This window comes from Trichomycterus rosablanca, chromosome 22, assembly GCF_030014385.1.
Source record: "Trichomycterus rosablanca isolate fTriRos1 chromosome 22, fTriRos1.hap1, whole genome shotgun sequence".
NCBI classification, from domain to species: Eukaryota; Metazoa; Chordata; class Actinopteri; order Siluriformes; family Trichomycteridae; genus Trichomycterus; species Trichomycterus rosablanca.
In genome coordinates this window covers 2,184,003-2,200,000 of record NC_086009.1, presented here as the reverse complement: position 1 = coordinate 2,200,000, position 15,998 = coordinate 2,184,003, and the positions used below count along the sequence as shown (strand labels likewise).

Genomic DNA, 15,998 nt, shown 5'->3' with positions numbered 1-15,998 from the left:
CCTTTACTCTGACAGTTTGTTCTCTGTTACTGTGTTTTTATTTTATAAAGTTTTTTTATTTTTTTATTTCTGTATCACGTGTAAAATCAGAACAGGAGTGTATCCGACTACATCGACAGGTATCTCAACCCCACTTTGAAACGATTTAATAAATCAAATGATCCCGAGGTTTGCCCGTGTGCTCTCTGGCGACCGGTCCACACAATCTCTGACCAGATGACAGGACCCGGTTGATCGTTTGTATCTTCTGGATGTGAACATTCGAGCTATTGAAATAAACGTCAAACTAGTCGTCGCTAGAGCTTTAATATCGTCTATTTCACAACATGTGCAGTGCTTTAAAGAATAAATGATAATAATACTTAAAAAAAAACACTACATACAAGTTTACACACACTTCTAAAGGACATTCATTCATTCAAAAGATTTTAATGATTGTTATTCTTCAGAGACTGAATGATTGGAACATGCACAGAATTAATTAAAAGCAGTTAAAATTGCGAGGCACCGTCCAGTCTTAAAAGGCTGCCACGCTAGAGAGCCTCTGCTTTAAAAATAGACACCTTAGAGTTTGACTGAAGGTTGATGCTGAGGCGATTACTAGCTTGCTTGACTGAGGACAGTGTCACCCTACTAATCCATAGCAGACCTGTTTTTATAAATCCTGAGGATCATATTCATAAGGTGACTTTTTTTGACAGTGCTTTCATCCCGGCCTTGACAAAGAGACCTGCTTGTAACAGGTGCAGTCAAACACACCCTATTTATATGGGCACAGAAAACTCACCAGCCACAGTCTACTATAATTACTTATGAGAAATTAAGTGGTCATGACACAAATGTAATGATAAAACTTTTACCATCACAGTAATAATACATTTTTATATTTATACATTTGTGTATATTGGACAGGCAGATTTAGTTATTTACGCGAAACACACAATAAACTTACAAACATTCAAATTCTTCTAATTAATTTCTCAAGGACAAACTGCCCCCAGACTGGCCAGTTGGGACAAGTGTGATGAATACACTGGAGTGCTGAAGGACTGTTGTAAAAATAAAGGCTGGATTAATGAAATAAATAAGATCTATTAATAATGTTAATGAGCAAATGGAATTTAGCATGGTTATAATATAGTATAGAAAATCCAGTATACAAATACAAATATATGTTCACTGTCAGGTACCTTCACAACATGATCCACTGGGAAACCAACAAAAATAAAAACATTTTTTTGGTCAAAGTTAAAATTGGGGCAAGGCTATAAAACACATTTAATCCAATACATTTGTCTAAGGTTGATCTGAAAATAACGCTGGAGAAAACCAAATATTTTACAGATGATGACGACGACGACGATGATGAAGATGAAGAATACCATGAAGGATCCGTCTGCAAGCTCTGCGCCCACTGTGAGGTAATGCCATGCACACAGTACTGTACCTCAGTAATGTAGATAAAACATGACCAAGACGAGAGTACAGGTTCTCTTTTATTCTCTAGCTGCCTAATTGTATGTTGTATGTCCATTATTGTTGTTTATTTAAAAGTTCCCTCTGCCCCTTTATCTTTTTCAGCACTGCGACAGCTGTGACAAATGCCCATGTAAGAAGGGAGACAAGTCCGAGTACTGTGAATACTGTGAGGTGAGGAAAAAATAGTGCACAGAGTTACACAAGTCTATAGGCATTAGAATTAGAATAAATAAGTAAAATATTAAACAACAAGGATCAGAGAACAACAATATATCTAATATTGTGTCTTTGTATTGTTCTCAATTTAATTCAGACTAAAATTCAGACTAGTTTTTATCAGCAATTGCATCCTGTACAATTATTGGTTATAGGTTGGCACATTTAACACTGTACACAGCCTCACATTTTAACCTATAGCCTAAAATAACATACTGGTTAAAGGCCCATTCCTACTTTAGAATGTGGGTTAAGATAAAATCTTTATTTCTTTTCAGTCCTGCAACCTGTGTGCTATGTGCCCTGTTTGTGACACCGTGTGCCAGCCAGGTAAGCGTCCACCTGCTAGTAAATATATCTAGACGGCCTCTAACTGCACAGTCGCTTTGTTAACTTCTCACTTTTCGTCTTCAAAGGTGGTATTGTGGACTCTGTGACCGGCTCAATCTATAAGTAAGACACAGTTGCTTGACAATCTGTAGCTTCCTGTATTAATATCCCATCAGTATGTTACTTTAACTCTTATAACACTGTAGTAAGACTCTATAACCATGTTGTGCTTGCAGGACGGTTGCTGACATCTTCGATGATGATGATGATGATGATGATGATAACTAAGGCCACAATCGCCACCATGTGGTTTAAAGAACAAGATGCAGTTTGGGGTTGGGGGTCACTCGGGGTATTTAACGACTTTAGAATTTGAAAATGTGATATTTGGATACTAAATAGTTCATTTCTGCAACACTGTTTTGAATTTGATAATATTGCTTAAATTCATTCAGTAAATAAAACATGAATTTGATTTATTTAAGAGCTCACATGTTTTGTCGATGGGTTTACAGTGTAATAAACATTATAAGCTGTTATTGATGACATTTTGTCACAGCTGTGTGGTGTTAAATAAAATGATTGAAACATTTTACTGACGATAATTGTGTCACTTTTCTATCATACACCATCCAAACTGAAAAAGATATCATACACTCATGCAACTACTGTATTATCTGATGTAAACTTCAATAATAGCAAACAGGTTCATATAAATGTGCTTTTTTTCTTTTTTTTCTGCTATTTCAAGGAGAACTAAGCAAAACAACCAAACTAGTTATTTAATATATAATAATTATATTTCATACATAATGTGCACTTTCTGATATACAACAGACATATACCTTAGTGAGTAGTTTTAAAAATAATTAAGAGGTCTTAATTTAAGTGTTTAACGAACGGACTCTCAATTTATATATAGAAGTTGTGGATCATTTTGATTTAAAAGCATATTTCGAGGACTGTTTGTTTCATAGTAAAGCTCTCAATACCTGATACAGTTATTCCATTTTCACTGATGCTACTATCAGGGTCGTGTTTGAGTACCAACATGACAAAGAAACTGACAACTGACAAAGAAATATAATTTTAAAGCCCTATTAACTGCTTGTATAAAGGAAAATGTGCTTTAACTGTACATTGGCAAATATTTAAATATTACATAGGATTACATCAATTGTGTATAAAAACAGCATAGTTTATGTACATACAAGCATACAGAAAGAAATCGGGAAGCTGTACGTAATTAGTATTATTGTTATTATATTCATGTTATTAATATTAATAATAATAATAATAATAATAATAATAATAATAATCCTAAAAGTTCGAGTTTATGCTCACAATAAAATACAATACATTTTTAAAATTAAGTCTATTTTTGTCATCAGACTTCAGTGGTCCAAGTTTGTTGTTTATTATGTTGTTTATTATGTTATTTATACCTAACGAGTTTTTAATATGTAACTATATAATAAAAGCTTTTCGAAAGCGATCGATGAACTTCAATTTTGACAACTCTTAAAGCGGATGTCTATAATCCTGGAATCTCTTCATACGGGTAAACAAGCTTTGGATGCTTATTTAAAAGGTTCTGTTTGACTTATAAAACGTTTTTTATTCTCTAAGCAAATATTATTATTAAGTACTATTATTATTTTAACGTTTTATGTAATCAGTAGCAGTGCTACTTCTGAAGTCAGCTGATAAAATAGCTAGCGCTTGCTTAGAAGAAGCTAAGGCTGTATCTCAAATTGCTTGATAGTTTTAAAGGAGTGTGCTAGATAGGGTGCAATCAAAGGCTTTGTTGTCAGTAAAAGAGGGCGCCTATATAGAATGTACAGTGCTATTTGTGAGCCAACCTAGCTAACGAGTTCTCTGCAGCTGGTTCTGTGGCGTCGTGTTTTTAAAGTTCTTTATAAGTGAAACATAAATTTAACATAATTTTGCTTTGTTTAGGAGGTTGAAAATGACTCGACACGGGAAGAACTGTACAGCCGGAGCGGTTTATACCTACCATGAGAAAAAAAAGGACACAGGTTTGATTTCCACTAGCCGTAAATTCACAGTGTTCCGTACAAAACATCCACTCAAACCCTTTACATTCATCACCGATTTGTGTGGGGTGGGGATATGTTTAATTAAATGTGTTATAATTCATTTACGGATTTAAAATATGCATTTCATGGCAGTTCCTGTAGCAGCTCTTTACCTGTGATTATCCACAGTCAAGCAAGCTTTATATTGCAATGGCCTAAGAAGCTGCCATGCAAAATCTGGCACATTAAAGAATATCTAAACTTTTCTGATCAAGTAGACATGGTTAAACCCTGCTAAATTAGAGTAGTTTTCACGTCTAAATGAAACGTGTCAGAATCGTGTTGATGGTGAACAAAGGACCTAAGGGATATACAGTATATTCATATATTGTTTATACATATATATATGTATATTTGTGACCGAGCTGGTTTAGACATATTTCACAAAATCCTAACTTGAAAGAATTCAAGTTGACTTCTTGAAGAAGTCAAAGACGTTTCTTTTTTGGTTTGTTTGTCATACAGTTACATAAATGTTAACAATTCCAAGACTGACACAAGTATCATGTCCCTTACAAATGTATGTACATTTTAGACGGCAGCTATAAGCCACAGTGGTGCTCAGAACAGTGTGACCCTTTTTATTTATGTTTGCTATTGTTCCTCAAAGCTACAATGCTGTATTTTTATTTTTCTAAGCTGCATCGGGTTATGGAACGCAGAGTGTCCGCTTGGGGAAAGATGCCATCAAAGATTTTGATTGTTGCTGCCTGTCCTTACAGCCCTGCAGAGACCCTGTAGTAACGTATGCAGCTGTATTTATATACACCCTCACTAAGATCAATAATCTCAGTTTAACAAAAATGTGCTACATCGAATAAAAGAAACCAATAAAATCTACATAATAAGGAGTAGCTTAAATCATTATTGAAATGCTCTTGAACCACCCCAGTATGATTTACAGTGGGATGTTGTATTATTCGTCTAAAGCTTTTTGCTTTTATGCATTCTAAGCTGCTGTAATAACTGACTTTCCTTATGGGATTAATAAAGTAATCTAGCTACAGTATCTATCTATCTATCTATCTATCTATCTATCTATCTATCTATCTATCTATCTATCTATCTGTCTATCTGTCTATCTGTCTGTCTGAGTAAAAGTCTTAGTGTTTTTTATGGGATGAAGGAGCTGGAGATTTGCCTCACAGTCTGAGGACATGAAACTAGATGTACTTAATTCTGGTATTAATCAAACTACTTCTGAATGTTTTAGGCTGTATGTAGACTGTCATTCTGGAGTAGAGGAGCATAATCAGATACAGTGATTCCACCATAGGGTGCACCAGGTCCTGAAGATTTGTATCATGTCCAAAAGCTGTTAAACGACCAATAAGCAGTAATTGGAATTTAGGATTTCTACAAGAGCAGTCTGCTCTTAGTAATGTAGATTAGTAATATTAGTCATTATTTAGGGTGCCAACAAGTCCAAGAGCGTCAATCTCATCATGTATATTCTTCTGTCTTTAAATGTTATTTTTATGTAGTGGAGATGGGTACCTCTATGAAAGAGAAGCTATCCTGGAGTATATCCTTCATCAGAAAACAGAGATCGCTAAAAAGATGAAGGTTTGTGTGGTTAAACCCAGTGTTGCTCGTACCTCATGCTCTTTTTATTCTTTATGCTTGACTCACCTCTGATTTCCACTGTTTCTCAGGCCTATGAGAAGCAGAAACGGGCCCTGAAGAGCGAGGGCCAGCTGGAGTCGAGCTCATCGGAGAGAGAGAAAATCGAGAAGTTCAAGAAAAAAGAGGGCAGCATTGTCTCCAAACCGATCAACCCGTTTGTCTCAGGTACAAGACAAGCTGGGATACGTGGAAAATTATTTATTATTATTGTTATTATTATTATCAAGTGCTGTTGTAAATTGTGTTGTTTTCTTGCAGTATTTGGCCTAACTGAGCTTTAAATCAAGCCCAGAAAGCTTATTTTACAATAAAAGGTTTACTAGTGTACATTGGCTTCCTAAATACACCCAGCTTTATCGCTGACCTGGTCAGTGGAATGTATTTAGGCAGGGCAGAAAATCTTGTAATCTTGTCTAAACTGTTGGTCCAGCATGTTGAGTCATGACTAATTCTCATCCTCTTCTAACCGAAGGTCAGACTAAAGAAGCGCCGTCACCGAACGGCTCCGTTTCCTCCGTCGGCTCCTTCAGCTCGGCTTCGACCTCTACAGAATCCAGCTCGTCTTCGTCTCTCCCCAGCTTCTGGATTCCCAGTCTGACTCCAGAGGCCAAACCCACAATGCTCAAGAAACCAGTGAGTTTTACCCTGTCACCATCTCTGGTCTGAGATCAGCGTGTACAGTCCGGTCACCTCGTGTAGCAGATTAAGTAACATTCAACTCATATTTGCTTTGAAAGCGAGTCGTGCCGCCCGGTGCCGCTTTGGCCGGTCCAGGTGACCTTGTGACCAGGGAATTCTGGGAACAGCTAAAACGTTACGTCAGTTGAACTTGGTTCTCTCTGTTTCTCAGTCAAAGGCCGTGACGTGTCCGATGTCAGGCCGACCTCTGAAGATGAGTGACCTGATAACTGTTCGTTTCACCCCACTGGACCCGAGCCTGGACAGAGTTTCCCTTCTTACACGTCAGGTTAGTCCAGCACTCACTGCACAGAGACATTATTCTATCGATCGATCGATCTATCTATCTAGCTGTCTGTCTAGCTATCTGTTTGTCTGTCTCTGTGACCCTATTTTACAAACATAAACATGATACAATTTTAATTTTATTTTAAATTCTGTTCCATTTTCAGGACAGATACGTGTGTGCCGTAACCAAAGACACTTTGGGGAACTCTGTGCCCTCTGCAGTGCTCAAACCTTCGTAAGTTTGGCTTTATAAAAACTGATTTCTGTTTGCTGTAGTTATTACACTTTCCGTTTCTCAGCCTGTTTAATATTTCAGGGGCGTGGTGGTCACCCTGGAGTGTGTGGAGAAGCTCATACGCAAAGATATGATCAACCCGGTGTCGGGAGAGAACCTGGCAGAGAAAGACATCATCGTCCTGCAGAGGGTGAGTGTGTGTGTGTGTGTGTGTGTACAGTTAAAATTCCCTGGTGCTTCCTCAGAGATGCATCTATGAGCAGGTCAGTATGAATTCGGGGAGCAGTATTTGTGTCACAAACAAACAGATCAAACATATGCACGTTTAATTATAGTAGCTGTTTGTGCACAGATTTGCAGATTTCTTTTCTCACCTCGCTCATATCATGTGTGTGTTTGTGTCAGGGGGGCACCGGGTTCGCCGGCTCTGGAGTGCACCTCTGTGCTAAAGAAGCTCGACCCGTCATGCAAGCATGAGACAGGCTGGATACTGCTGCGAGGGTGCGAGCTGTGATTTTAAACCTTTATATATGTATGTGTCATATCACATCTCCGTGTTTTGCTTCCTTTTCCTTCTTCAGTTTGCAGTAGTGAGACTGTAGTTATTGTTTACTTTTTTAATAATATGTAACACAGATGAAATAGTGCAGCCAGCTTGTGCAGGTTCTGTTAAATGCTGTACAAATATGACACCCAGTGTTTTTGTTTTGTAAAATAAAACTGATCATGTATGTATCTACTCAGATTCTGTGACTTGATTGCTTTTTTTTTTTAAACATACATGTTCTCAGAGCTAAAGTTCATCATGATCTGCCATTAACAGAGTCCCGTAGTCTGTCAGAGTGCTGATTTTAATCATCTCCAGCTGGTCCATGATCTCGCTCATTGAGAGACGGCCATCCTGAGAATGAGAGCAGGGATGGGGGGACAGTTATGGCAGGGATATAATAAAACAGTGAAGAAAATAGACGATCCAAACCGTCTGAATGTAGGTGTAGTGTTAAACGTAGCAGATTTCTTTAAACTAGTTATGAGATTGTAATGAACTGTCATTAACATTCAATTATTGTAATTATTATTCAGGATTTCTCGAAAGTAATGATGCAGTCTGATACTTCACATTTAAAGGAAAAGTTTAGCCAAATTAATGCTCAACAGTGATGTACTTTCCATTTCTTATACAGACAGTTAGATTTTGTAATACAGAGGAACCTCGATTTAACAGACTAAAAGGGGGAGCACTGGTCAGTAGCAAATGCGAGGTGTTTTCCTAGAGGGTGTGAAAATATATTACACGACACGTGTGCAGTAGCCGACCGCATCTTTTCACTACCACGAGGCAAGTTCATATGCGGATCAGCTTTGTGCACGGAGAGCCACACCCTGATCAGCATTATCCCTTAACTCTCCATCAATCAGCCACCCGAGCGGCAAACAATATTTAACTGCAGAATTTAACAGATTGTTTATTGTTCCACATTCGTTTGATTGCGCTGATGGAAATAAACAGTCAGGCGTAAAAAAACACACACGCACACACGTGGCTTTATTTGGTTTCACAGAGAAATGTTCCACCAGTAAACTGTGACAATACTGACGGTCTTTATCCTCATACCTCCTCCGCTTCCTGCCCTGTCTCCTCGTCCACTCTCCCTCAGTCACAGATAATTTGCTGGCCGCTGAGTGCGGTGTGTAACGGTCAGTACAGGCAGTTCCTCAGTGCGTAACTCTGGTGCATCAGCGAGTGGAGTGTTTAAGAAATACTAACTGTGGTGAACTCTAGGTACTAAACACATTTGTATGTATGTACACTATATGGATACCTGACCATGAGCTTGTTAGGACTAAATAAATACAGTCGCTTTCAGTTGAGTTAAAGCACTGGTGATTTTCTGACCCAATCCATGACCATTAGATCTCGATCCCTCACTTTCAACCCCACCCTGCATCCAATTCTCCCATTGGTTCATGTAAAAATAAACACTTTAATGTAGTATTTAGTTTTAACCCCCCCTCCTGATCTATAAAACTCTTGGATTCAAACGGGAAACCGCATTTTCTAGCACGAGATCATCAGAGCTCGTCGTGTTTCCTGGTGAGATCTTCGCCGTAATTGGTGGCCTGGCTGCCGACAAACATGTTCCAGTTGTCCAGGATCTCTTTCTTGGTCATTTTCTCGTCCTGATTTACGTACGTTGATTGAAGTTAAGTGAAGGTTCATTTGGATAATTAAATAAATAGAGAAAGAGGGAGCAGGGGAAAAAGAAAGATGATTGGTTTAATTAGTTGATTAATTGATCATTATTAAGTCAATTATAGAGAATGCATTTAATTACAGCAATGCATTTAGTACGTTTCTATCATCTCATGATAAATACGTAGCGTTTAGCACTAATCCGATGTACTTACGTTGTCCTTGTCTGTCTCGTGGATGAGGTGTCTGGCCTCGTTCTCAGCCGGGTCGATATCATCTGGGAGGATCCACATGGCAACTTCGCGGGCATCGAGGAAGCCATCCTAAACGTACACCGAATATTTAAAATTGATTTTGATTTTAGCCTTTTAACCCAAAGTTCTGGTTCGATTCCAGTCTTCTTGCACTGTGGAAGTTACATGAAGCTAAAGATGCGAACCTTGTTTGTGTCTCTGTATTCTGAGAACTGTTTCCTTTCTGTTGCAACCCAGTCGGGTTCAGTCTCTCCATCCTCAGCAGTGAACGTATCACCTACAGGTCCAAGAAAGCAGCTGTATGTTAGATCACAAATATTAACAAATATTAAAGATGATCTAGTGCTAACTTACCGATGTATTCCTGTAAACTGATCTTGCCATCGCCATTCTTGTCAATATCCTCCACAGTTTCCTGTTGGGGCCAAAAAATGGACAAGTAATTAAACTAATTATATATGATTTTATTTATCACACACATTCATCATAGTATTTACAGTATTAGTTCATAAGTAGGTAATACCTATGAGAATGTGAACCAATGGTCAGTATAAACATTCATTGTCTGTTTTACCACCACTTTATCCTGGTCTGGGTCACTGAGGGTCTGATTTATTGGAAGAAAGGCAGGTAACACCCTGGACACAGACACCGACACAGGGTGAACTGACCCTGGCCGTCGGGCTATTGTTTAACTGGCTGCCTAGACAGACATAATTGGCTATGTCTGTTGAAGGAAGAAGGGGGTTGGTTGAAGCCTCGAGAAGGATTGGCACCATGTCTGGGGTGTCCTGCCTTGTGCCCAGTGTTTCCAGAAAAACCGGACCCTCCGCAACCCTGACCAGGATATATCAGTGGTCAAAAATATTTTTTTAGGAATTTTGTTTTTCAAATATTTACCATGATTAGAGGTGAATTTTTTTATTTGTTCTAATTAAAGTACATTAACTTCTCTTGCCAAATAAGGTAAATAACCTTTTCTTAAACTGCTTACCTGGACCACCAGCTCCTTCATGTAGTCAGACTCCTCTGGGTGAAGGAAGGCGGTGAACTCCTCTCTCGTAGCAATTCCATCCCCATCTTTATCTGCCTTCTTGAACCTTCTCTGGTCTCGGTTGAACATTGATTTGTACATTTCTCGGTCTTGTAAAGGCTCAGACTCATCATCTAGAACCGAGACGAATTAAAACATCAGTTTATCATTGCTATTAGGCCCAGAGGTCTGTACAATTGGGACTAACTACAGTGCAAGCAACTGAGATTTAAGGGCTTGCTCAACCAGCAATCTTCTGATCAATAGTTAAAATAAATACATATAACTAGGGCTAGTCTGACTGCACCAAATAAAAGAAAATATATATAAGAACAGATGCCAAGACCCATGGATGAGTCTTACCGGTGCTACCAGCCTGATCAGGCACTAAACAGACACTTGGCCATGTCTAATAGGAAATGGGATGGAGAATCATCTTTTTGCCAATGGACCAGCAATTTCTACTATTTGGTTAAGGTGCAGCAAAGAAATCAGCAAAGAAATAAAGAGAATAGTGTGGTCCTCCAAACATGCTGAAGCCCTCTGTGAGAATCTGCTGCTGACCAGTTAGAGAGTATTGCCAGAGTACACAAGGGAATTAAGTAAATTCAAGTTGGGACAATCTTATGAAACAACTCTGCAAATGTAAATGCTATCTGTCCAAACTACTATAACCAATAATAACCAATTTCTTGTGTGTTTCCTACGGGTACTTGTGGTTCCTCTGGCATCCACCAGCTTCCTAAAAAGAGTGTTTAGACAAAAGAATTAGGAACAAAAGCATCGATGTTTATATGTGCCTACCTAAATAGGTGCCATAAGTGGTGTTCTTATATTCAATCCAGGAAATCTTGTCGTCATTGTTCTGATCATACTCTTTCCAGTTCTTATTCACGTTTTCCTCGATGTACTTATTCTGCCTGTGCTTGATCCAGTGGCGCAGCTCAGCGTGGCTAACGAAGCCGTCTTTATCCGTATCAATTCGGTCCACGATTTTCCTAAAATGGAAAATCAAACTGAGAAATTCTTTTACACTATGAATGTAGTGAGACGATGCATGTTTGAATAGCTGAAGACAGATGCATCCTTCGCATAATGCCACTGTACAACGTCATCAACCAGTTTAATGCATATTGGAGGAGGGCATTAAGTGCCCACTTCCATAGAAATTACCTCACAGATACCCAGCCGGTATGTTTTGGTCAGATTAATGCTTTAATAAAACTGTTATTGTTTAAAGTTGTGGTGTGCCGTTGTACCCAAGCCGGGCCTGGCTCTCCTCGGGGGTCAGCTGGTCGAAGGTCTTAGCTTCCTCTTTTCCCAAGAAGGCCTCGTGGTCATACTGGAAACCATGGGCATCGTCGTGGACGTGGTCACTAAGTTCCTGCTGGTGGTGCACACGCTTTTCCCTAGGAGGCACAGCAAATGTGAGCCCCAGAAGCAGGGCGACGATGAACAGCTGCATTTCCTATAGTGGGACATCAAGAGACATGAGGTAGGTATGAACTGGTCTGCATTCTTCAGTCTTTTTGGACTGTAATTAGGCGTGTAATTAGGTAAAGTAGATAAAAAGGTAATAACATAGCTATGTATCAGAACTATTGATTGGGAAGATGTATAAGATAAGAATGTAGGCTGGTAGGGGAAATACAGTATATGGCCTAGGGTATGTGGACACCTGACCATAAGTGTTGCATTTAAGATATGTGGACACACTTCCTAAATATTGTTTAGGTGTTTCAGCCACACTGCTGCATGTGGCAACATGCCGTTTAAGGAAGTCCCATTGCTGCTTTAGCACACAAAATGCTCTATTGACTCGATCAGCACAACATTTTACAGACACAATTAATGTACATGGTTTGAAAATAGGATGTAGGTGCAACAAGCTTCTGGGCAGGTAATCACATACCTTTGGCTAAATAGTGTATGTTGTTAGTAAGGGTAATTATTGAGGTAGGTGGGAGGTTAGATGGGTTGAATGATAAATAAGTACAAAGTAGTGAAGTTTGTTAGGTAGTTAGCTAGACAAGAAGTTAAAAAGCTAGGCAGGTAGTTAGGTGGGTTGGTTGGTATGCAGGTAGTTTTAGCAAAACACAGAACAGTGGACAAACAATTCGATAATAAAAAAAAAAGAAAAGAAAAGCAACTGGGAAATTACATGACAGTACATGCAACTTGATTAATTACATAACATGCTTACAACCAAAGACAAAATCTTGAGTTTTTTTACCTTATATTGATTGATTGAATAGATTCAATAGATTAAATGAATACTGACGCAGATGCATGCCACAATACAGTAAAACATCATTTAAATCATTTAATAAAGACAGAAAATGTGGGACTATCGTGTGAATAATTAAAATGTCATTTAATTTTAGATTAAAACAATAAACTGACCAATTAAATCTGGTAATGCTGTAATTATGTGTAATTAAGTGTCCCACTTATTTAATAGTGAGAATAAACCAACTTTTTTGCTTTTCAAAATGTTAAACAACACATTTTATCACACTAAAGTGATTTAATATATTAATATAGAGGTTAGATCATGTACAGTGGAAATATTAGAGTAAATCAGAACGATGCTTTACAATGTAAACGCCCCTGAAAAGTTCTGCACAAACAAACTATAAACTAAACAAACACGACAAATTCTGCACATCAATCTTGATTTGCATGCAAATAAAAAACTCATGTAGATAGTCTTCACTTTCTGAAACTCACCAAAAGTCCTGAGATTAAAACTTTCTCCAACAAGCGCGTTTTCTCCTCCTCTGGTCCGCGTCGCGTTGGCACTCTGCCTCTTTAAATCGCGCTCCTGGTGGGCGTATCTGATACGGTTTTAATACTGTACTGACAGGAACATTGACCAATCGTGTCAGGTCTGTGGGCGGGACTAATGAAGGTAATGAACGCGACTGGCTGCAAAACGCCACGTTGACACGCGAACGCGCATGTAGCAACTGTAGCCACGGGGATTTGGCGTGCCCGCGCATCCTCCCGCACAGCCTGCGTTCTGTAGAGCTGATTTTGGAATCGATTCTGATTTTGGAGTCAATTCATTTGATTCTCCATTCTCAGGACTGGAGTCTGAGAACCGACTCTTAGAATCATCTCCCAGATTTACCTGTTGGTAGTTATCGTGTTTGCCTGATTCAAAGTCATAGCAAATCTGCTAGCGCTAAATATGATGAGTTGAGCTGTAAACGAAGCCCCGTGAATGTTATTAGAAAACAAATAAAGTTTATTTTTAATGGATATATCACAAAACAGATGAACACCCCACGACTTAAAGGAAATTCCTTAACAACTCTGGCTAACTATTAGCCCAGTATGTGGCTAATTCACTAGTACCAATTTTTTAATCATTAACTTTAAGCCCAGAATCATAAATATTGTACAAATAAATACCAAATTGTTTTGGAACTACTATACAAATGCAAATTTGAAACAAATTAGTTGACAAGTCTATTTTCCATAGAACCTTCCAGAACATTGCATTCTGTTATTAATAAATTTAATTGTCTTGCCACAATTTAAAGCAGTTTTTTTACTTTTGTAATTTTTTCATTGTTGTATCTGACTGAAACTAATGTATTTCAGTCAGCTAAACATAAAACAAAACAAATACATTTGTACATTATTTAAAAGTTACATTTGAAATGCAGGTGAGATTTTAGTCTTTTTTATTTAAATTTGTGCCTTATATACCTTTTTTCACAAATATAATTAGTTTGACAGACAAAGCAATTCACTACAGCAAAAACACCTTTTCCACATACGTTCTAACAGATAAATATGTACTCTAAAGCCAGTTTATAATACTTTCAAAAACAGCAAGAATTAAAAACCAAATAAAGTGTTTTGGTAAAACATTCTTCGATTTCTTTGTATTAAAAGTATTTCTTCATATGTCTCAATAATCTCCACGTACATTAGGTAGAACAAGATATAGCTAACTGGATTATAGATACATTAATTCATTCATTCATTCATTTTCCTATCCGCTTAACCAATAAGGGTTGCGGGGGGTACTGAAGCCTATCCCAGCTTTTCAATGGGCGCAAGGCACACAGTAACACCCTGAACGGGACACACACACACACACCTATAGGGCAATTCAGTGTCTCCAATGAACCTGACTGCATGTTTTTGGACTGTGGGAAGAAACTGGAACCTCAAGGACCCGGACCGCCCCGCTTGGGGATCGCCCAGGACCTTCTTGTTGTGAGGCGACAGTGCTACCCACCAAGCCACCGTGCCACCGGATTATAGATACATAGAAAATAATTTAGCACTGTTGCTTGCAGACATGCTTAATGTTTAATAATTGTTAAGTATAATTCTTTGTACTTTATTAGACAGATAATGAACAAAAAATGATAAAACAAGTGGGATCATTGGACATGCTCCATAACCCACAATGCACTTGATTCATTTGAATAAAAAGGGTTAGGAAATTAATATCAGTGTTTTTTTTTAATCACGTGGCAAAATCACTGATTTCATACACCTGTTAGCAATGTGTCTGGCTAACACACGAATATCAAGCTGGACGGTGTCCACATACTTTTGGCAACAAAGTGTATGTCCAAACTTTGTTCTAACACCTGCTTTTCTTTACCTCTGTTTTTTTCTCCTAGCATTCTCTTTTTTCCCTTTCTCTTTATCTCTGTACTCTCCCCTCTTCCTTGGCCCGAGGCTGTATGTCTACCAGTGTGGAGCGATTGGAGGTGACAGGGCCGGAGAGAGAGCAGAGTGGAGGGAGAGCTGGAGCGAGGACGTGCCACTCTGTAGCCGTGGGGCACACAACAGCACACAGCGAGAGAGGGGAATGGTGCGGGGAACGAGGTGGAGAGAAAACAGATGAGAGGAAGAGTGGAGGAGACTCGACAAATGACAGAAACGTTTTTTAGTAACAAATAATTTATGCTTTAATCTAAAAGTAGTTTCAACTCTGTTTTGAATGACCTTTGACCTTTAGCCTGGTCAGGTTGTGTACGTGTGTGGGGTCTCATATCTGTATTAATGGCCAGCGCGTACACACCCACAGACGGGTGCACACTTGTTTTCATTGCGTTTGATGTTAAGTTGGTCCGGCATCGTTGCTATGGTGACCTCTCCTCCCTTCCCCTCCAGCAGAGAGAGACAGGGGGTGACAGGGATGAACTAACAAGACACGGAAAACAGTGGCCTGAAGCAGTGCACATTTCAAGCACCACACACGCACACATACACTTGCGTCCACTCGCAGCACAACAGCATGCACATACTCACTTTGTGACCTAAAATATGTGGACACCTCTCCTAATTACGGAGTTCAGGTATTTAATAACAGGTGTGCTTAAGAACTGATGCTTAACAGTTCTTTGGAAACAGGTTGGAAAGCACCTTTCCTGTTCCAGTGTGACTGTACACAAACCGACACTAAAACAACACCCTTACTGTTGGAAAATAACATATTTAATTGTGTATTTTTAGTGTTTCTTAATCCTTAACTCTATTAACAACATTTGGGCTGTGTTGAAAAGTCGATTAGGAAAGAACACTTGCATATTGT

At 38.7% G+C, this 15,998-nt stretch overlaps 3 protein-coding genes across 5 annotated transcripts in view; 2 read left to right on the top strand and 1 right to left on the bottom strand.

Annotated features, from left to right (window-relative positions):
- Positions 1 to 2,620, top strand: part of LOC134300102 (serine-aspartate repeat-containing protein F) — a 5,151-nt gene extending 2,531 nt beyond the window's left edge. Inside the window, exons 2-6 of the mRNA XM_062984758.1 lie at positions 1,345 to 1,421; positions 1,582 to 1,650; positions 1,974 to 2,025; positions 2,112 to 2,148; positions 2,262 to 2,620. Coding sequence (XP_062840828.1) covers positions 1,345 to 1,421; positions 1,582 to 1,650; positions 1,974 to 2,025; positions 2,112 to 2,148; positions 2,262 to 2,313 — 287 coding nt within the window. The 3' untranslated portion in view covers positions 2,314 to 2,620. The remainder of the gene's footprint in view (positions 1 to 1,344; positions 1,422 to 1,581; positions 1,651 to 1,973; positions 2,026 to 2,111; positions 2,149 to 2,261) is intronic.
- A 919-nt stretch (positions 2,621 to 3,539) lies between these two features.
- nosip (nitric oxide synthase interacting protein) lies at positions 3,540 to 7,696 on the top strand. 2 transcript variants are annotated; one of them, XM_062984762.1, is made up of 10 exons: positions 3,540 to 3,616; positions 3,985 to 4,064; positions 4,764 to 4,869; positions 5,609 to 5,690; positions 5,780 to 5,915; positions 6,223 to 6,383; positions 6,601 to 6,717; positions 6,881 to 6,951; positions 7,033 to 7,141; positions 7,357 to 7,696. In XM_062984762.1, exons 2-10 carry the CDS (start codon positions 3,995 to 3,997, stop codon positions 7,426 to 7,428), a joined length of 924 nt encoding a protein of 307 aa, XP_062840832.1. In that variant the 5' UTR covers positions 3,540 to 3,616; positions 3,985 to 3,994; the 3' UTR covers positions 7,429 to 7,696. The 2 variants fall into 2 exon arrangements, with proteins under 2 accessions (XP_062840832.1, XP_062840833.1); XM_062984763.1 differs by having other exon boundaries at positions 3,552 to 3,586.
- Positions 7,690 to 13,232, bottom strand: rcn3 (reticulocalbin 3, EF-hand calcium binding domain). 2 transcript variants are annotated; one of them, XM_062984761.1, is made up of 8 exons: positions 13,163 to 13,232; positions 11,692 to 11,900; positions 11,237 to 11,430; positions 10,394 to 10,566; positions 9,754 to 9,814; positions 9,585 to 9,676; positions 9,361 to 9,468; positions 7,690 to 7,852 (listed from the first exon to the last, which is right to left on the bottom strand). In XM_062984761.1, exons 2-8 carry the CDS (start codon positions 11,895 to 11,897, stop codon positions 7,745 to 7,747), a joined length of 942 nt encoding a protein of 313 aa, XP_062840831.1. In that variant the 5' UTR covers positions 11,898 to 11,900; positions 13,163 to 13,232; the 3' UTR covers positions 7,690 to 7,744. The 2 variants fall into 2 exon arrangements, with proteins under 2 accessions (XP_062840831.1, XP_062840830.1); XM_062984760.1 differs by lacking the exon at positions 7,690 to 7,852 and adding an exon at positions 8,469 to 9,132.
- Between the last annotated feature and the right edge of the window lie 2,766 nt (positions 13,233 to 15,998).

Excerpts from the sequence above, each read along its gene's own strand:
- rcn3 (XM_062984761.1), bottom strand. The coding sequence starts at position 11,897 with ATGCAGCTGTTCATCGTCGCCCTGCTTCTGGGGCTCACATTTGCTGTG. Across the intron at positions 10,567-11,236 it reads CACTTATGGCACCTATTTAG|ATGATGAGTCTGAGCCTTTA; the intron begins GTAGGCACATAT and ends TCTCGGTTCTAG. Across the intron at positions 9,677-9,753 it reads CAGTTTACAGGAATACATCG|GTGATACGTTCACTGCTGAG; the intron begins GTAAGTTAGCAC and ends TTGGACCTGTAG.
- nosip (XM_062984762.1), top strand. The coding sequence starts at position 3,995 with ATGACTCGACACGGGAAGAACTGTACAGCCGGAGCGGTTTATACCTAC. Across the intron at positions 6,384-6,600 it reads CCACAATGCTCAAGAAACCA|TCAAAGGCCGTGACGTGTCC; the intron begins GTGAGTTTTACC and ends TCTGTTTCTCAG. Across the intron at positions 6,718-6,880 it reads TTTCCCTTCTTACACGTCAG|GACAGATACGTGTGTGCCGT; the intron begins GTTAGTCCAGCA and ends TTCCATTTTCAG.